Source organism: Physella acuta, unplaced genomic scaffold (assembly GCF_028476545.2).
Source record: "Physella acuta isolate Inbredline_101_S28 unplaced genomic scaffold, ASM2847654v3 ptg000151l, whole genome shotgun sequence".
In the NCBI taxonomy this organism is placed as follows: Eukaryota; Metazoa; Mollusca; class Gastropoda; family Physidae; genus Physella; species Physella acuta.
The window spans coordinates 1175977-1196743 of record NW_026731670.1 but is presented as its reverse complement, the minus strand read 5'-3'; the positions used below and the strand labels follow the sequence as shown (position 1 = coordinate 1196743).

At 34.1% G+C, this 20767-nt stretch overlaps 1 protein-coding gene across 1 annotated transcript; it reads right to left on the bottom strand.

Moving 5' to 3' along the window:
• Positions 1–235: 235 nt before the first annotated feature.
• Positions 236–11730, bottom strand: LOC131935667 (tolloid-like protein 2). Its single transcript, XM_059292186.1, has 7 exons — positions 11660–11730; positions 10615–10743; positions 9338–9466; positions 7026–7154; positions 950–1078; positions 707–845; positions 236–470 (listed from the first exon to the last, which is right to left on the bottom strand). The coding sequence occupies exons 1-7, from the start codon at positions 11667–11669 to the stop codon at positions 254–256; spliced, it is 882 nt and encodes a 293-aa protein (XP_059148169.1). The 5' UTR covers positions 11670–11730; the 3' UTR covers positions 236–253.
• Between the last annotated feature and the right edge of the window lie 9037 nt (positions 11731–20767).

Genomic DNA, 20767 nt, shown 5'->3' with positions numbered 1-20767 from the left:
CTGGGCGCCAAACCGTGTATTGACGAAAGTTGTACCCTATAAGGCGCCGCCCATAAGAAACTTTAGTTTTCTTTTTCGCAGAAATATTCTCGGGAGTATTCTCATCTACTCCCTAAAGGTTCATGGCACTCGGATGAACCGCATCAAAACAGCATGTAGTGCACACCATGTCTACATACATGTGTCTTTGCTTTGTATTTAAAAATACACATTAAAAATATTTCACGATATAAAACAAAGTTGTCATTCAACCTTACTCACCGTAAGTGTAGATTAATTTAAATCCCTTGTAACTCACAGAGCCATCATAACGGAATACCAAATACAGGTTGTTAGGTGAACTGATAGGGTCCGGTTTAAACTGACCACAAAATGTGTAAAGCAGTGGATCTCTGATAGTAGTACCATTGTAAATCTTAAGGTAATCATAACCACAGTCTGATGATGTTTCTAGGTGAAAATCTAAAATGCTGGTGACAAACAAAAAGACATAGGTATGTTATTTCTTTACAATTTACTTTACTTTATATATTTTTCTATAAAGTGGTCGATAACATTAATTTTACCAATGTAATAATTAAAAAAATATATACCAAACCAAACCAAACCAAACTCCACTCAACTCAACTCAACTTAGTTCAATTTAATTCAATTAAACTCAAATATATTGTATTGGATCTAAAATGTTAAAACTATAAATAATTACCTGATGATGGTAACCATATGTTGTTTGATAGGTATCTTCCAAAAACACTTAGAACTGACTGGGTATTTCTGCGGGTAGTTGGGGCTAATTATTATACCTGTATTTTCACTGGCATCTGTGTTACACGGTATGTAATTTGCTGCAAGACAAAAATAGTATTATACAAGTTATAAGCCAAATATTAGAAAATGTATTTTTAAGTAAAGTGAATAAAATGATTTGATCGAAAAAACTCCGACTTACCTTTACATTTTGTTGGATTTGTTTTATCAATTATATATCCAGGTCGTTGACAAGAGCATGTGTAACTTCCTATTGTGTTTGTACATACATCCTCGCATGGATTTGAAGTACCGCTGCATTCATCAATGTCTGAAAAATAATTGTCAGTAAACGTCGACGAATACATTTTTTACACTTATACATATTTTCAATTTTTAATTGTGTGAGAACTTCGTTAAATTTAATTTACACAGGCATTTTACAAGAGCTGTTCTGCCGTTTAGTAAAATCATTTCAGGTTACCTTCTGAGAAAAATAATATAGATAATTAAAATTCTATGAGTAATCATTCAATAATAGCTACCACAATAGGCGCCCCTTTAGGTCGGTGCCTAAGGCGGCCGCCCCACCCACCCTTCTTTAGGCAGGAATCTGTTAATATAATAATATAATTATTGTATTTATTTTTTTTTAATTTCGAACATTTCAGATGGTTATCTAATTTTAATTTTGGTTTACTGATCGCTCTAGCGCAAGAGGCGACGTTGTAAAACACGCGCGATTTTTATTTTTAATCGTGTATTTAAATCTCGTTTTCTCTCACTTTTAATTAGAAATCTCTTTAGCCAGGGAGAGATTTAGATTTTCTAACTAAATTAATTGTTCGCGGCACAGGGTGTTATTTCCATGCGAATACTATTAACTTTTCCAATGCCCGTGCTAAGTGGAGTGCCCAGTCTTTGAAAATTGAAATTAATTACATGGGTAGAACTACTTTACTGCGGGGGGGGGGGGGGGGGGACGGGCAGGCCGTTTAGGGGGAGGAGGAGCAAATTTCGACACTACAAAATAATTTTTTGCACCTTGCTAGACTAGTGCTTTTGTTAAAACAAAACCTAAATCAACTACAGCAGTGATTGTTCTTTAGTAACTTACACACATTGTATCGAAGAGAAAAAAATAAACCGGGAGTGATCTCCCCTAAACTTTCTCGAATATTCTTAAATAAAACAACAGGGGATGGGAACTCGGGCTATAGACATGATTTTTAATCCATTTTAAATACTTAAAGTTTTAAAAATAGAATAAAAAATCTCGTAGACAAATTAATTGTACACCAAGTGAACGCCAAATAAAAAAGTGCATAATAGGGCGCAATATTATTAGTACTTTAAAATTTTACATTAGTATTTTGAGAAATCGGAAGTAGCGTAAATTACTACTTCCGGTCAACGGAAATTACTCAAAATTAAAAAGATGGTAGAGAATTAGATTGTTTACTTACATGTGAAATTTCATTTATCTATCTGAAATAGTACTCAAGTTATAGGCTTTTGAAAAATTCAAAGTAGGAAAAGTACCACTTCCGGTTTTCAGAAATCGCTCAGAAGTTCATACGGATCTACGATTTTGATAAAGTACTTATATATGAAATTTCATCAACCTAGCTGTAACGGTACTCAAGTTATCGTGTTTACACACGGACACACACACAGACAGACAGACACACAGACACACGGACAAGATTGCAAAATTATGTTTTTCCGTATCAGTGAGGTGTAAAACGTCGAGATTTGTAAAAATCTCGATTTTTTTTTTTGCACGATTACAAGACTTTCTCTATACGTCGAGATTTGTAAAAATCTCGATTTTTTTTTTTGCACGATTACAAGACTTTCTCTATACTTCGTATATACAAGAAAGTAAAAAAAAAAAACTTCGTAAGTTGTAGAATGAAAAATAAAACACATTCATGACACTATTGATAATTTTCATCGGGCACAAATTAGGTATTTTAAAAATCTCGATTATTTCTGATAAGAAAATGTGTTTCAGCCTATCTCTGTGCTGAATGTTGTCTTATGGTGGATATACTTCGCAATGAACTTTGTTTAATGGTTTAATTTAAAATATATTAAGACAGTCAACTATATATATATATATATATATATATATATATATATATATATATATATATATATATATAACTAGCGTACTCGTCCCCACACGTTGCCGCTGGAATAGAAGAAAGTCCGACAAAATATATAAGAACGGTTTCATCCATGCGTTACAAATCCTATATTCTTAGACGCGTGGCCTTGTTTTCTAAAAGTGAGTTATTTAAATGTAAACAATGCCTGCGCTTGGATCTTAAATATCGGGACACCGGATTACCTACACTACCGCTTGAAACACTTGAGTGTACATTAATCACTCACTGAAATAATGAGGTAGAACACACTTCGGTGACCGCCCGTGTGTCAGGGACGTAGAGGGGCGATCTCAGGAGTCCAACCCCCCCCCCCCCCCGATTACACTACCGTTTGAGCGCCGCGTACGGCCCCTGGCTCCTTAAAACTAACAGGCGCAATCGTGCTCACAGGATAACCCAGAGTGCCAAATAGCATCCTGTTAACAATGATGAAGATTGCTAAAGTGACAAATGAACAGTATTTTTTATTTAACACGTAAAAAAATAATTTGACGTGTTTTAAACATCAGTGTGACTGATTCAATATGTTAGCGTTACTAATGGTCTATTATCAGATGCTCGAACTCAATTTCTGATTGGATTATCTAAAAATAGATACTAATTGCATCATTCGAAAAGTGAACAAAACTGTTTGGATTTTTTTTACGGACAAAAAGAATATAACCTTGGTTATTTTTATTTTTTTATTATTAAAATAAAACGTATTACATGGCTTTCAGCGGCCCATTTGAGCCTTTGGGGGCCGAAAGAGACATTTTTATATGCAGCATAATCGCACCCTACCAGGGGGCCAGAGGACACGCCTGATTCAATTTAGTGAGCGTTTGTAACGCCCCATCCTTTCAATTGTCTATCACACTGTTTAGACCGTACGTAGTCGCCATAGCGCACACGGGAAAGACCATGACGCCTATCGCATCCTGCAAATGGGCCGAACATTCAAAATTAAATCCCCCTCCCCCACCACCCACCTCAGAAACCTTCTCGGGAGTATTCATCAACTCCCTACAGTTTTATGGCACCGGGATAAATTGCGTCGAACCGCAATCGTCTTTTATTTTTATATACAGTATGTTGAGAAAAATCCCACCATTCTGTGGCGCCGCTCTTGCGAAATAAAATATTTTTTTTTTACAGAAACCTTCCCTAGAGTGTTATAATGAACTCCCCAAAGTCTCATAGCTATCGGATGAACGATGTCAAACCAAAATCGACTTTTAGTTTTATATACCGTATATAGAGAAAAAACAAATTGCGTCCTGCCGGGGCGCCACCCCTGCGAATTTGAAATTTTTTTTTAAGCAAAAACCTCCCCAGGAATATTCACAACTTCCCAAAGTTTCACGGCGATGTGATAAGAGATTTAGTAATGCATAAAAGACACACAGAGAGACAGACATACACACACAAACATACATTGCTTTTTATATATATACTATTCTTAGATATTAGATGCTTGATCTTAATTTCTGATTGGATTATCTAAAATAGATGCTAATTGCATCATTCGCAAAGTGACGAAACTGTTTGGATTTTTTACGGACAAAAAGAAACATCAAAGTTAATAATCTAACCGTAGTTAATTTTTCTGATTAATAAAATAAAACGTATTACATGGCCCTCAGCGGCCCATGTAAACCTTTGGGGGGCGAAACAGACATTTTTATATGCAGCCTAATCGAACCCAACCAGGGCGCCAGAGGACACGCCAGATTCAATTTAGTTAGCGTTTGTAACGCCCCATCCTATTCATTGTCTATCACACTGTTTAGACCGAACGTAGTCACCATAGCGCTCACGAGAAAGACCAGGGCGCCAAATCGCATCCTGCAGGGGAGCCGCCCATGCAAAATAAAATCCCCCCTTCCCCACCACCTACCCACACCTATTCACCCCTCCCACCCCAGAAACCTTCTCGGGAGTATTCATCAAATCTCTAAAGTTTTATGGCACCGGGATAAACTGTGTCAAACCGCAATCGTCTTTTATTTTTATATACCGTATATGGAGAAAAATCCCACCATTCCGTGGCGCCGCCCTTGTGAAATTAAAAAAAAAATATTTTGTTTACAGAAACTTTCCCTGGAGTGTTCTAATCAACTCCCCAAAGCCTGATGGCGATCGCAATAACGCCGTGAAACTGCAATCAGCGTTTATTTTTATATACCGTTTATAGAGAAAATCGCACCCTCCTGCGGCGCTGCCCTTGCGAAAATAAAAATCAATTTTTTACAAAACCCTTCCGTGAAGTGTTCTAATCAAGTCCCTGAAGTTTGATGGCGATCGGATGAACGTTGTGAGACCGCAATCGACTTTATTTTTATATTAAAAAATCGCGCCCTGTCGGGGCGCCACCCCTGGGAATTTGAAAATGTTTTTAGCGCAGAAACCTCCCCATTAATCTTCTTAACATTTTCCCAAAGTTTCATGGCGATCGTGTTAACGGTGTCACCGCAATTCGCTTTTAATATTTTTAAATACCTTATATTGAGAAAAATCGCACCCTACCGCGGCGACGCCCTTGCGAAATTAAAAATGATTTTTAAATAGGACCATTTGACAGAGTGTTCTTATGAACTCACCAAAGTTTGATGGCGATCGGATGATCGGTGTCATTGCAATTCACTTTTATTATTTTTATATACCGTATATAGAGAAAAATTGCACCCTCCTGTGGCGCCGCCCTTGCGAAAGTAAAAATGATTTTTTTACAGAACCCTTCCCTGGAGTGCTCTAATCAACTCCCCAAAGTTTGATGGCGATCGTATGAACGCCGTGAAACCGCTATTGACGTTTATTTTTATATACCGTATACAGAGAAAAAACAAATTGCGCCCTGCCGGGGCGCCACCCCTGCGAATTTGAATTTTTTTTTCCAAAAAAACCTCCCCAGGAATATTCACAACAACTTCCCAAAGTTTCACGGCGATGTGATGAGAGGTGTAGTATTGCATAAAAGACAGACAGACACACACACACACACAAACATACATTGCTTTAAATATAATATATAGATATGGGGGCTCGAAAAAAAATAGCGGGGGTGGGAGTTTTAATAAGTTTTGCCTTTGGCGCTAAATAACCTGGCTCCGGCACTGAACTAGGACATTAATATTTGTTTATAATTTATACATTTTAAAGATTTTAACAATGTAGATTTTAATACTATGTTTGTAAAAAGAGATCAGTTACTTTCACTCTTTGCAGGATCTTTTCTACTTATTATATAACCTGATACGCATTACCACAAATAGCCTCCGAATGTGATGGTTCATTTTTGTTGACAGTTTGATTTGAATCTTTGCTTATGCCACTGTATTTTCAATATAATAGATTATGTAAGCTATACTATTGCCAAATTTGGCATATGAAGGTCTAGTTTTCTTTGGAAATTATTTATAGAAATATAACAATGTTATAACTAAGTACTCCCTTAAAACTTTAGATTTTCAAAAAAACGTCTGTGTGAGATAACTTAAATCCAATTTGAAATACCTGCTATAATAACAACTCAATACCCCACATCCCAACCACCCACCGGACTATAGCCCCTGCTCTATTACCAATAACAGGATCGCAGTACGAACACAAAAGTAGTTTAACAGGTTTCAGTATCACTGTTAACATACCAATACACAGACTAAGATTGGCATGACCCCCCCCCCCCCCCGCCTTTGCTTTTGCGGAGTCTGGTAGCATTGTAGTTCCGCTACTGGAGCGTGGTTGAATAAATATCGATGAAGAAAATACTGTTATTTGCGTTGTGCTGTGAGTAATCGTTTGTTGTGGTACTCAATTATTTGTAGTGAACTTCGTCAGGTAAAGCTCCATCCTCATAAACTGCCCAAACATTTGAAATCGACAACTTGGTATATATAAACGATTACAACATATTTTTTAGGAATAATTAATTAAACGAAGAAAGAAAAGTCACATATAAATAGTTCTCTGCTCCCTTTGAGCAAACATAATGCATACACCAAATACTTTCATATCGTATCAAATTAAATTATGTTTCAATAAATCTTATATTTTATATTAAAACGAAAAGTACCAGCCAAGTTTATACTTTAGTCTAAAGATAAAATATTTAAACCGACTCACCATCACACGTGCTAGAGTTCGTACCACTGACGGTGTATCCTGCACTACATGAACACGAGTAGTTGCCAACAGTGTTTGTACAATTCTGCTGACACGGATTTATTGATGAACCGTTGCATTCATCTATGTCTGAAATTTATATTTTTAAACAAAATACTTTTTTACTACAAGGATCTTTCGTATTAAGTATACACAGATTAAGTAAAGAAAAAAAAAAGTTTTGTTATGAAAGTTTAATCAAATAAAACCCTAACCCCAGAAAACTGATCATTTCCATTATTAAATAATGTTGCACCATTGCTTAAATAATCATAAAAAGAAGTGTTATAGTTTCTTGCATTATGTAAGAGTATTAAATAGATAATAAAGCGATCCATACTTTGGGTTCATTTAGTTTAAATACTTTTAAAAAATACTATAGAATGGCAAGCCTAAAACTATTGATCGCAAAATAAAAACAGACAAATTGAGAATGATATAACGGAATTAGTATTTTACCTACGAAATATTGAATAATTATTTAAAATTAGAATTAAAAAATTAAATTTAAAATAAATGTATATCACAATTCGTGTCAATTTAAAAAAAAACATTTCTCGTTTGAAGTGGTCTAAATTTTGATCGTCATTTACAACCCATGATGGAAAAACAGACAAAACATAATTCTTGAAGAATTAAATAAAAGCTGGTCAAAAACCATGTGTCTTTGAAAATTCACTACGTATGTAAATGAATTTATATTTTTGTAAATAACATAATCGCAATGCGATTAAAATAGTAGTTATAAATGTTTCAGGGTTTCTGTTAACATACCAATACACAGATTAGGGTTGGCCAGCCCCATCCCCGCACCGCCCTCCGCATTGTATTTCCGCCCCTGGACAGTAGTTGAATAAATATTGACCAAGAAATAATTGTGCCAAGTGATTCTCGTTTTGATGTGAGTCATCGGTGTATGGGTACTCTTTCATTTATACTGAATCGCGTCAGATAAAACTCGACTATCTCAAACAATCCAAACACTGTGTTTCGATTAAACCCCGGGAATTCGGTGAGTCAGTCTCATGGGTTGGGAAGATGTCAAGACACACCATACTTATATGATTTACGATAGGAATTTTCCATGAGTAAAATATAACCATTACAAATTGATCGATGAATGCGAATATGCAACTGATGGAGTTCGGTACATCCAAAAAGTTTAAAAACTACTGGTTTGTGTAATATGATAATTCTGATACACGTACCTAAATCTGATAACACTTACCTATACATCTCTGGTGATCCGTGCTACTCAGTATGTAGCCAGCGTTACACGAGCACGAGTATCCTCCGTTATTGTTGTTACAAATCTGCTGGCAAGGGCTTCCTGTCTGACCATGACATTCATCGATGTCTGATATTTTATGAATTTGATAGAAACAAATAAGTGTTTTATACTTAATGTTGTTATTTCGATTACACGTGATCATTTATGCTACCGTGTAAAAAATTAATTTTTTTGCTACAACCAGATGTAATAATACCTTTATTGCTAATAAAATAATAATAAATGTTGTCAATAAAAAATTTGGAAACTAAACAATACATAAATGTTATATAAGTTATGTCAGCTGTGTATGCAATAAATTTTATATTTAGTGTGACAATATGTATCATTGTAAAATCTTTAGTTCCTTTTTATGTTCAAAATTTAAAGCCTGATTAAAAAATACTTGTGAATCTTTGGTTTGTGTTGATTTATAAAGTAGAAATTAAAGACCATATCTATTTGCGATTTTGTTTGCAACAAATTATTAGCAATCCTGACCAAAGTTATTATAAAATTTTATGCTATAAACAAGAAAAGAACATTTTTTAATTGATAACTTTGAAAATAGCTCTTATAAATTGCCTCGAGTCTATCCGACTATTTTTTTTTCTTTCAAATTTAAAAGAGGACTATTAGCAACGCGATGAACAGATTGCAATATTAAACTATACGTTTAGTGTTAGAAATAGTGTACTGTGTTCTCTGAAGTTATATATGATGATTTGGACAACGGAAACATTGTAAAATCAGTAACGTCATTTGGGAATATTTAAACTAATTCAACAATTTCTTTATGGAATAATTAATTAAAAGGAGCAAGAACAGTCACATCTAAAAAATTCTCTGCTTCACTATGCAAGAATAAAGCATACGCCACAGAATGTGTCATGTCCTATCATATTAAATTAATTTTCAATAGGTTATATATTTTAAATTAATACAAAAAGTACCAGCCAAGTTTATACTTTAGTCTAAAGGTAACATGTTTAAACTGACTCACCATCACACGTGCTAGAGTTCGTACCACTGACGGTGTATCCTGGACTGCATGAACACGAGTAGCTGCCAACAGTGTTTGTACAATTCTGCTGACAAGGATTTCCTGCTTGGTCGTTGCATTCATCGATGTCTGAAATTTGTATTCTCAAACTAAATACTTTTTTACTACTAGGAACTTTCCTTTCGTATTAAGTATACAAAGATTAAGTAAAGAAAAAATAAATTTTATTAAGAAAGTTTAATTCAATAAAACCCTAACCCCAGAAAACTAATAATTTCCATTATTAAATAATGTTGCACCATTACTTAAATAATCATAACAAAGAACTGTGATAGTTTCTTGCATTTTGTAAGAGTATAAAATAGATAATAAAGCGATCCATACTTTGGGTTCATTTACTTTAAATACTTTAAAATATACAATAGAATGGCAAGCCTAAAGAAATTGATCGCTAAATAAAAACAGACAAATTGAGAATGATATAACGGAATTAGTATTTTACCTAGGAAATATTTAATAGTTATTTATAATTAGAATTAAAAAATTCAATTTAAATAAATGTATATCACAATTCGTGTCAATTTAAAAAAAAAACCATTTCTCGTTTAAAGTGGTCTAAATTTTGATCGTCAGTTACAACCCATGACGGACAAACAGACAAAACATAATTCGTGAAGAAGCAAGTTAAATAAAAGCTTGTAAAAAACCATGTGTCTTTAAAAATTGACAACGTATGTAAAAGAATTTATATTTTTGTAAATAACATATTCGCAATAAGAATAAAATAGTAGTTATAAACGCTTCAGAGTTTCTGTTAACACACCAATACACAGATTAGGGTTGGCCAGCCCCATCCCCGCACCGCCCTCCGCATTGTATTTCCGCCCCTGGACAGTAGTTGAATAAATATTGACCAAGAAAATATTGTGCAAGGTGATTCTTGTTTTGATGTGAATCATCAGTGTAGGGGTACTCTTTTATTTATAGTGAATCGCGTCAGATAAAACTCGACTATCTCAAACAATCCAAACACTGTGTTTCGATTAAACCCCGGGAATTCGGTGAGTCAGTCTCATGGGTTGGGAAGAGGTCAAGACACACCATACTTATATGATTTACGATAGGAATTTGCCATGAGTAAAATATAACCATTACAAATTGTTCGATGAATGCGAATATGCAACTGATGGAGTTCGGCACATCCAAAAAGTTTAAAAACTACTGGTTTGTGTAATCTGATAATTCTGATACACGTACCTAAATCTGATAACACTTACCTATACATCTCTGGTGATCCGTGCTACTCAGTATGTAGCCAGCGTTACACGAGCACGAGTATCCTCCGTTATTGTTGTTACAAATCTGCTGGCATGGACTTCCTGTCTGACCATGACATTCATCGATGTCTGATATTTTATGAATTTGATAGAAACAAATAAGTGTTTTATACTTGATGTTGTTATTTCGATTACACGTGATCATTTATGCTACCGTGTAAAAAATTAATTTTTTTGCTACAACCAGATGTAATAATACCTTTATTGCTAATAAAATAATAATAAATGTTGTCAATAAAAAATTTGGAAACTAAACAATACATAAATGTTATATAAGTTATGTCAGCTGTGTATGCAATAAATTTTATATTTAGTGTGACAATATGTATCATTGTAAAATCTTTAGTTCCTTTTTATGTTCAAAATTTAAACCCTGATTAAAAAATACTTGTGAATCTTTGGTTTGTGTTGATTTCTAAAATAGAAATTAAAGACCATATCTATTTGCGATTTTGTTTGCAACAAATTATTAGCAATCCTGACCAAAGTTATTATAAAATTTTATGCTATAAACAAGAAAAGAACATTTTTTAATTGATAACTTTGAAAATAGCTCTTATAAATTGCCTCGAGTCTATCCGACTATTTTTTTTTCTTTCAAATTTAAAAGAGGACTATTAGCAACGCGATGAACAGATTGCAATATTAAACTATACGTTTAGTGTTAGAAATAGTGTACTGTGTTCTCTGGAGTTATATATGATGATTTGGACAACGGAAACATTGTAAAATCAGTAACGTCATTTGGGAATATTTAAACTAATTCAACAATTTCTTTATGGAATAACTAATTAAAAGGAGCAAGAACAGTCACTTCTAAAAAAATCTCTGCTTCACTATGCAAGAATAAAGCATACGCCAAAGAATGTGTCATATCGTACCATATTAAATTAATTTTCAATAGATTATATATTTCAAATTAAAACAAAAAGTACCAGCCAAGTTTATACTTTAGTCTAAAGGTAACATGTTTAAACCGACTCACCATCACACATGTTGCGGTTTGTACTACTGACGGTGTATCCTGGACTGCATGAACACGAGTAACTGCCAACAGTGTTTGTACAACTCTGCTGACAAGAATTTCCTGCTTGGTCGTTACATTCATCGATGTCTAAAATTTGTATTTTCAAACTAAATACTTTTTTTACTACTAGGAACTTTCCTTTCGTATTAAGTATACAAAGATTAAGTAAAGAAAAAATAAGTTTTATTATGAAAGTACCAGCCAAGTTTATACTTTAGTCTGAAGACGACATATGTTTAAACCGACTCACCATCACACGTGCTAGAGTTCGTACCACTGACGGTGTATCCTGGATAACATGAACACGAGTAACTGCCAACAGTGTTTGTACAACTCTGCTGACACGGATTTCCTGTTGGACCAATGCATTCATTGATGTCTGAAATTTGTATTTTTTTTCGTATTTAGTTTACACAGATTAAATAAAGAAAACATACGTTTTAATAACAAAGTTTAAATCAATAAAGCACTAAACGCAGGAAACATTATTTTTATATTTAAATAATGTTGCACCGATATTTAATTAATTAAAAAGAAAAGCGTTGTTGTGGCTTGCATTTTGTAAGAGCATTTAAAATAGATAATATAGTGATCCATATTTTAGGTTCATTTTGTTTAAATACCTTTAAAAACAATTCTATAGAATGGCAAGCCAAAAAATAATTGATCACAAGGTAAAAACAGACAATATGTGTATAATATATGTTTAATAGAGCATAATTAATATATTATCAGGAAAATTTAAACAGTTCTTTAGAATATGTATAAAAAATTCATATTAATAAAATTTATTTTCACAATGCATTATCATCGGATCTTGATCGCGTTTCAAGTTTGAAAAACAATGCTCGTTATAAGTGGTCTAAATTTTAAAATAGCAGAATCGCAGTAGTATTAAAATAGTTAGACAAGTTTAAGTGTTTCTGTTAACATACCAATACACAGATTAGGATTGGCCAGCCCCATATCCCCCCTACCCCCTCACTCCGCATTGCGGAATTCGGCGGCATAGTAGTTCCGCCCTTGGACCATTGTTGAATAAATATTGACGAAAAATATATGTGTATATATGCAAATTGTAAACAACATACCTTTTTTAAGCATTAAAATTAAAAAAAAAAGCAACGCTATTCCAATTATTGTGCATGTCAGGAACATATTTGCACTGCAAAACAAAATATCAATTAAGGAAAATGATATCTATATATTAGCACAGATCTAGGTCTAGGTCTTGATCACATTCTTAGGTCAATCTGTGTCAGCCCTTTTTCCATTTTGTAAACGATAACTATATATTTAATGAAAAAAGCCTCTCCCTAAATAGTAAATGTAGGCACTTATTTTAAAAAAATTAAAAATGATTTCGATGAACGATAGAGAAATTACGCAATGTTCAAAGATTCGCTCACATAGAAACGGGGTTGGGGGTGGGTTAAAAATAATAGAAAAGAGGCGAGTCGAATTTTTAAACGATGTTGGCTAAAGCGGTGGAGTATTTATACAAAGTAGTTATTTTTATTTTAATGAAATACTGTCCAAAATGATAAAAAGTTTTATGTTGGATTAAGGTGTAAATGTTAATGTAGTTGTGGTTGTAGATTTAGGTGTAAGGGTTTGTGTAGATATAGAAGTGGCTGTAAATATATGAATAGCTGAACATAAAGGTGTGATTGTTGTTGTTTTTGTAGATGTAAATTTGTGAGTTTAAGTGTTGGGGTCGATGTATAGTTTTTTTTTTTAATGATGTACCGTTTTAAGGGGATAGACTCTAGAAAAAAAACTCCTCAATTAAAAAGTTTTATTGATTCATTTGTGTATATCTAAGTTAGGGTACTCAAAGGAAAATATTTCCATGCATCGGGGACTCTTAGAAATTATGGTTGCCATGGCAACTGTGGCCATTATAATGTAGAGATTTGTAGATAGAGGTGGGGGTGGTTTTAGGGTGTTAAGTATGAGATGTTGTTTGGGTTAATGTAAAGGTTCGTGTATCGGTCGGTGTACATTGGTGTATAAATATTGCTTGGTATTTGGGTTGTTGTTGTTGCTAGGGTTAGTGTATGCGTTAGTTTTGATGTTAGGTTAGGTACTGGTAATGGAATAAAGTCGGACGATAGGCTAATTATTGGATTACAATGGCGAAGTGTTGAGAATTAAGTGACATTTTTGTTAGCAGAAGGATTAAAGAGATTTCTGAAGCGAATTTGCTTTTCCACATTTTTGCCAGTTACACTGTTGCTCTATCTACTTAATGCTAAGGCACATACGATGTAGACCTATTATATATGTCTGGCTGGCTATTGCAGGCGTTCTAAAATGTAAGGGTTGTTTCGTAATTATCTTTTTTTGTTTTTTTTTTATCTTTTTATCCGGCGGGTGGGGGCGGACTTAATATTGTTGGGGTGGGGGCGGACTAAAATAACCGGGGGCACTGTTAAAAGTATATATTTTCTATATAAGTTCCTTTTTGTTCGAGTGGGGGGGGGGGAGACAGTAGACTCACCCTGCCCCCCCCCCCCCCCCCACCCCGAAGAGATGAATGGAAGAATCACTGGTGTAGATTAAAACCAATTAATTATTTACGCTAACAAACACAACTCAAACAGCACCAACACAATGCAAGTCAATCTGCCTTTTAAGACTAAGACGAAAGCCTATTGAATTGAATATACTAACTCATCTCCAATCGCTACACCCAACACCCAAATTTGTAAAGGCGTTTATATTTAGTTTAAAGATTATCTTTTTTTAAAAATTTATTGTCTAGATTAGGGGTCCCCAAATTACGGCCCGCGGACCAAATGCGGCCCGCGAGGTCGTCTCATCCGGCCCACGGACAAATCAATGTTTGCTGGATGTAGCTGAGGAACTTTGCCCAGAAAATTCAAATAAATTTGAAAATGTAAATTAAGTGCAAATACTTTGCCCATCGTGTTGCAGACTTTGGTGAACATGGTGAATTTAATAACGTCACGTGTGCTCTGAGAGACGCTGAAAGATTCTAACACAGAATCGCAAGATTTACCATATTATACAGTAGTAAGATGACTAAGTTGTGAGACAGTTCTGAGCAGAGTATTTAAGTTAAGAAAGTAAATATGTTACTTCCTCGAAAGGAAAGGCGAGCCACAGCCATTAATGTCTGATGAAGAGTGGGTATAGAAATCAACCTATGATGTATACAAAGGTAGTCATTTAAATTTTGTGAACCTAAAACTACAAGAGAGGGGCATCTAGTTTTTGATATATACACCCATAAAGGGTTTAACAATATGAGTCACTAATTAACTCAGTGTTAAGATTTGATACTTATTTTAATTTTAATACATGAAGGTTAACATAGAGTAATTATCAAAGGAGCAAACACAGATTACTTTTTATTTAACCAAGTATTGGCAACCAGTCAATGACAATAATGTATATTAATAAAATTCACTTTAGCTATTAAGGGACCTCTTGTCCAACGAGACAAACCTAGGACAAACAAGTCTTTCTGTAGCTGCGGCTATATATTTATGTGTGGTATGACTCAATAGAGCATATTTGCCACATTAGGTACCCATAAGAGTTGGGTGGACTCAGGGACGATCTACTGACTTGAACCCGGATTCAAACCTGAGACTTGCGGGTTAGCAGTTCAGCTCTCTCCCGCTAGACCAATCCACCCCCTACCACTGTAAATTTGACCTAGGCACTTTGGGGGGGGGGGGGGGGGAGGCGAAAAAGTGAGGATTAAGTAGAATCTAACACAATTCAAACCACTTTTAGTAGATAGTATAATGAATGTTAAATTCACATATTTGAAGGTTTAATAGTATACCCACGAAAAGCATTTATCATTTTGATAAGATGTGATTTCTATTAGCATTCAGTGTGCGTGAGTGTGCATTTAGCAATTCAGAGAGTTTAGGCGTAGATATTTTTACCGATTATAGATTTTAGAGCGTAATACACGAAAGTAGTGAATCTGGTAGCTTTGGTCTTTTAACACAATACAGCATATCTTTAAATCAATTAATACAATCATCATAGTCTGTAGGAAGACGTTTGTATTAAGCGTGATTGATTTTAATAAAGTTAGGCTCTATGTTTTCGCTAACTTTTTAAAATAAACAATTTCTTAATAAATCTTATGGTATTCATAAAAGCCTTTTGGCATGCAGACGGAAATAATTGATTTTGCTCACTATGTAGTCTATTGTATAACTAGTCTTGCCATCAGCTTTGCGTATAATTTTTAAAAAAAGCGGGGAATAATGTAAAACCATTGTCAGGTGCGAAGCTAAAATCATGTCGACCAAAGGGGCAAGTATGCCACGGGTGTTACATAGGTGGTGTGTGGGCATTTTGCGATCGGGGAAACTAATTCTACCATGTCAGTCAGTCACGATTTTGAAGCTCCTTCCATATCGAGAAAAAACGAACTATTCATTGATTTTAAATATAAAACTATAGATTGGTTATTTTATAGTAACCAATACTCACGCTTAATTATAACACGTAATTATATATATTTGGGACCTTTTTTCCTGATATTTTTTATTGTTAAGATCAATGTTAGTGCTCTAAGGACTTAAATCAAAAGTATTCAGACTCATCGTCATAGTGACTTTCCCGCAATCCTTACTTTTCGCATTATGTGCGCAAATCACCATCTTAGGTAAACACATTCTTTCGTCAACAGTGGATGTAATGTATACAATTTTTTTACATTTTGCTGATGTGGTAAAGGTTTAAAATCATAAGTTAGGAAGGTTTTCTATATAACATGTATGTAACGTAGTAGAAAATTGACAAATATCTATATGAGAAAAAGTTACAGACTATTTCACTATATAGATTGTATATTGCCATATGAGTGTTCAACTCAATGTCTCTCTTCGGCCTATTACATTGCCATACGCATTATATATATATATATATATATATATATATATATATATATATATATATATATATATATATATATATATATATATATATATATATATAAGAAGCCGGATTCAATAAATTTCAAATTAATCTATTACATAAATGAGTAATTTTATCTATTTAATTGCAAAGTATATCCATCCTGAAATAATAGTTTTATCATGTTAGCCCAAAATTACGGAGTCAGGTGGTGTGGTAGTTCCGCCCCTGTTTGACCCCAATAACTGAACATGAAAGCCGAATTAACATGCTTCTGCCAAGCAGCAATGCAACAAAGTGTAAATAATTAAACATCTCTTTAAAAATATATTAATAACAATTCCGTTCTAAAATTCCTAAAGAAGTTAAATATAGAGACCATATGTGAGCAGATCTGAGCAGGTTACTTATTTCCTCTATCGTTAGAGGACATCAGCACGTCCTAAATATATGTATAAGTCATAAGTTTAAATATGTTTTAAATATTTGTAGACCCTCTAGATTCAAATATAGGTATAGGTGTATACATAGGTATAGTTTCACGTTTAAATACAATATTACCTTAGTTTTTTTGTTAAAATTTGCGTATATATTAATTAGCTTTTTAAATCTAGTCGATCCTAAATGAAAGGACCCACCTGTGTATATTGGACGTCGTCCTAACGCGAAGATTCCGCTAACAAATGTTAGAAACAAGCACAAAGCTTTAAGCTTATTCAGGTTTAAAATAAATAGAAAATTAAAATCAGATCGACGCGCCAGCGACTCTTAGGGTAGCACCCGGCCGTTTAACAGTATCAGGTTTCAAACAGTATCGGGTTTCTTGAGTTTCTTATTTTAAAGCTAGCGTGACAATTTTTATGTTTTAGAAGCAGTGCTGTTTTGAATCGCTTTGAAGTCAACGATCTAAACTGTGTCACTTTAACCTGACGAAATGTATTTGATCTGTGTATTAAAATTAAGTATATTTTCGTTTCGCTGTCCAGAATTAAATATGTTATAAGAAATTGAATTAAATTTAGACAATAATGTCATGTTCTTGTTGCACAAAGTTTGCTGAATCCCACAAAGCTGTTCTAAGAGACGTGTTCTCTGTTTTGTACAGCTAGAGTAAAGCTCTTTAGACCGGTAGATGTCGAAAAAGTAAGAGTCTAACACGATTGTTCTTGCAGCTAGACTGGTTTATTTCTATAGTAGTGTTTCTTTTAGACTTTTGTTCTCCGTGAGAGGGGGGATGGGGAATTTAAACTTACGAGAATGAAGGAGAGAGGATACAATTAATTTCAAGATGGATGAGCGCTTGTTAAAGCATAAATTTTCATTTTAATTGATATCGGTTTGTTACTTTTCTTATTGTGTCGGGAGGATGGGGGTGGGGTGGGGGGGGGGGTGATGGATGTGGCAGTTGTCCCTCACTAGTTTGCAATGTACATCCTCCCCTCTTTTAAGAAATCGCATTAAGAAACTCGATTCATCAGGCTTTTTGATGCAGGATTGCTAAGAGTTGTTGGAAGATCTACGTTCTTGGTTAATTGAGGCTTACCGATGTCAGGTAAACAGGCTTGTTATCTGTCATTTGACCATGCCATCACAGATGAGATTTTAATATAAGTTAAAAATAGAATAACTGTTTATAACTCGTAATTCTACTTATTTAACGCTTCATCGGTGTTAATAGAAGTATATGTGGGGTAAATAATATAATTCTGTTGTTAATAACTGACCAGACTTACAATGTAGTTGAGTGCAAAATGTTAACGCAGGAGCTCGGATGACAACATCGGTCCTTTGTTGTATGAGTTTAGGAACTGGATTAACAAAAGCATCAATTTCAAAGTCACAAAAGACAGGATCACCCCTTGCCCCCTTCCCCCTCTACATATTTCTCGATACATTCCACGCTCTCAAAATAAAAATAAACGTTCCGACAGAATGTAGTTGAGTGCGAAATGTTAACGCAGGAGCTCGGATGACAACATCGGTCCTTTGTTGTATGAGTTTAGGAACTGGATTAACAAAAGCATCAATTTCAAAGTCACAAAAGACAGGATCACCCCTTGCCCCCTTCCCCCTCTACATATTTCTCGATACATTCCACGCTCTCAAAATAAAAATAAACGTTCCGACAGAATTAGTTTTTCATGTGCTTATCTAGGCTAAAAATATTAATCTGCCACTATTGGCTTACTGATAACAAAAGCATTGTCGCTTTGTTATGTTAAACAGGCGTTTTGTGTTTCCTTTATTATTATTCAATCTACATACACTTGTTATTTTAATGTCCTCATGAATTTCAGGTGAATATATTTAAAACCAGAAACCATTGAATAAGGTTCAGCTTTCAATTTAAACTATTCGTACCTCATGCTGTGCTTTTCCATATTCAAGACTGTCAGCTAAGTCTGGTTTGTTTAATCTACATGAGCTATAAAGAAACAAAATATTGTTACTTACCTGTATAATATGTAAGAATAAAAAAAAACAAGTTAAACAAATGATTTTTCTATATACTTCTGGTGTACAACAACTTATGCCACGCGCTAACTGCGAAATGAGATTACATAATCATGTATTTATTAACTAGCCCCAGACGTACACCGTATGCATTTATCAGACCGTAGCATTTCAACATTTTAATAGCACGTTAACATCACGAGATACAACTGCTTTTCATCAGCATGTTTTATAACTAGAATAAGTGTTTAGAATGATTGAATGATCTTACGAGTTATATACACCCCGACACATTAAACATATATTATTCTAATCAACAGAGTAATTAAAAGTAATGTGTGTTTTACGATAAAGGCGCTGTCTACATGATAGACCTAAGGTTACAGCTACATAGCTGTAGGAACAAATATTTACTTAGTGTTGGTTGAAAAACTGTATAGGCCAACTTGTTTAACCTAAAATCAGGAGTGACACAGGCAAATAACAATTGATAGCCGAAGACAACAACTCAAAAAGTAGCATTGGCGTAGCGAGGTCGGGGATCACCCGTTACGGCACTTAATGGTGTCATCCCCCCGTAAATAAATTATATATATATATATATATATATATATATATATATATATATATATATATATATATATATATATATATATATATATATATATATATATATATATATATATATATATATATATATATATATATATATATGTTACGGTCAAAGCCCGAAGTCGGCCAATGCGCGGATTGGCCGGCCAATAGAGGATTTATTTTAATCGGGCAAAAATTATCAATCCAGATTTATCAAAATTAAGAGGTTTTATGCGTAATCCATTCTGAAAAACTGGGCTTTGCAATCCTGTCCGTATGTCTGTGTGTCTGTCTGTGTGTCTGTCTGTCTGTCCGTGTGTAAACACGATAACTTGAGTACCGTTACAGCTAGGTTGATGAAATTTCATATATAAGTATTTTATCAAAATCGTAGATCCATATAAACTTTTGAGTGATTTCCGATAACCGGAAGTGGTACTTTTTCTACTTTGAATTTTTTAAAAGCCTATAGCTTGAGTACTATTTCAGATAGATAAATAAAATTTCACATGTGAGTAAAAGATCTAATTTTCTACCTTCTGTCAAATTTTTAGTAATTTCCGATGACCGGAAGTAGTAATTTACGCTACTTCAGATTTCTCAAAAAACTAATGTAAATTTTTAAAGTACTAATAATATTGCGCACTATTATGCACTTTTTTATTTAGCGTTCACTTGGAGTGCAACTCTTTTGTCTACGAGACTTTATTCTATTTTTAAAACTTTAGGTATTTAAAATGGATTAAAAATCATGTCTATAGCCCGAGTTCCCATCCCCTGTTGTTTTATATAAGAATATTCGAGAAAGTTTAGGGGAGATCACTCCCGGTTTATTTTATTGTACTATAGTCTCAATCAATCAATATTATCATTTGTTACAACAAGTTGAACTTTTATGGCATTTAGAATTACATAGTAGCTTGTTATTTTTACACTTGCAGTGATTTGTTGTGCACTTGGTTGTGCAATTGCAGCGAGTGTAGCCTTGGCCCCCAGTCAATGATTGTGAAGATGCGATGGTTCGTGGTGATTTTTCCTCAGTGCCAATAAGAGCAGTTTTTCGTGAAGAATGAAAACTCACTTCTAGCATACAGTTGGTTTAGAACA

Excerpts from the sequence above, each read along its gene's own strand:
- LOC131935667 (XM_059292186.1), bottom strand. Across the intron at positions 1,079-7,025 it reads GAACTCTAGCACGTGTGATG|ACATTGATGAATGCAGCGGT; the intron begins GTGAGTCGGTTT and ends ATTATTTTTCAG. Across the intron at positions 471-706 it reads CATATGGTTACCATCATCAG|CATTTTAGATTTTCACCTAG; the intron begins GTAATTATTTAT and ends GTTTGTCACCAG.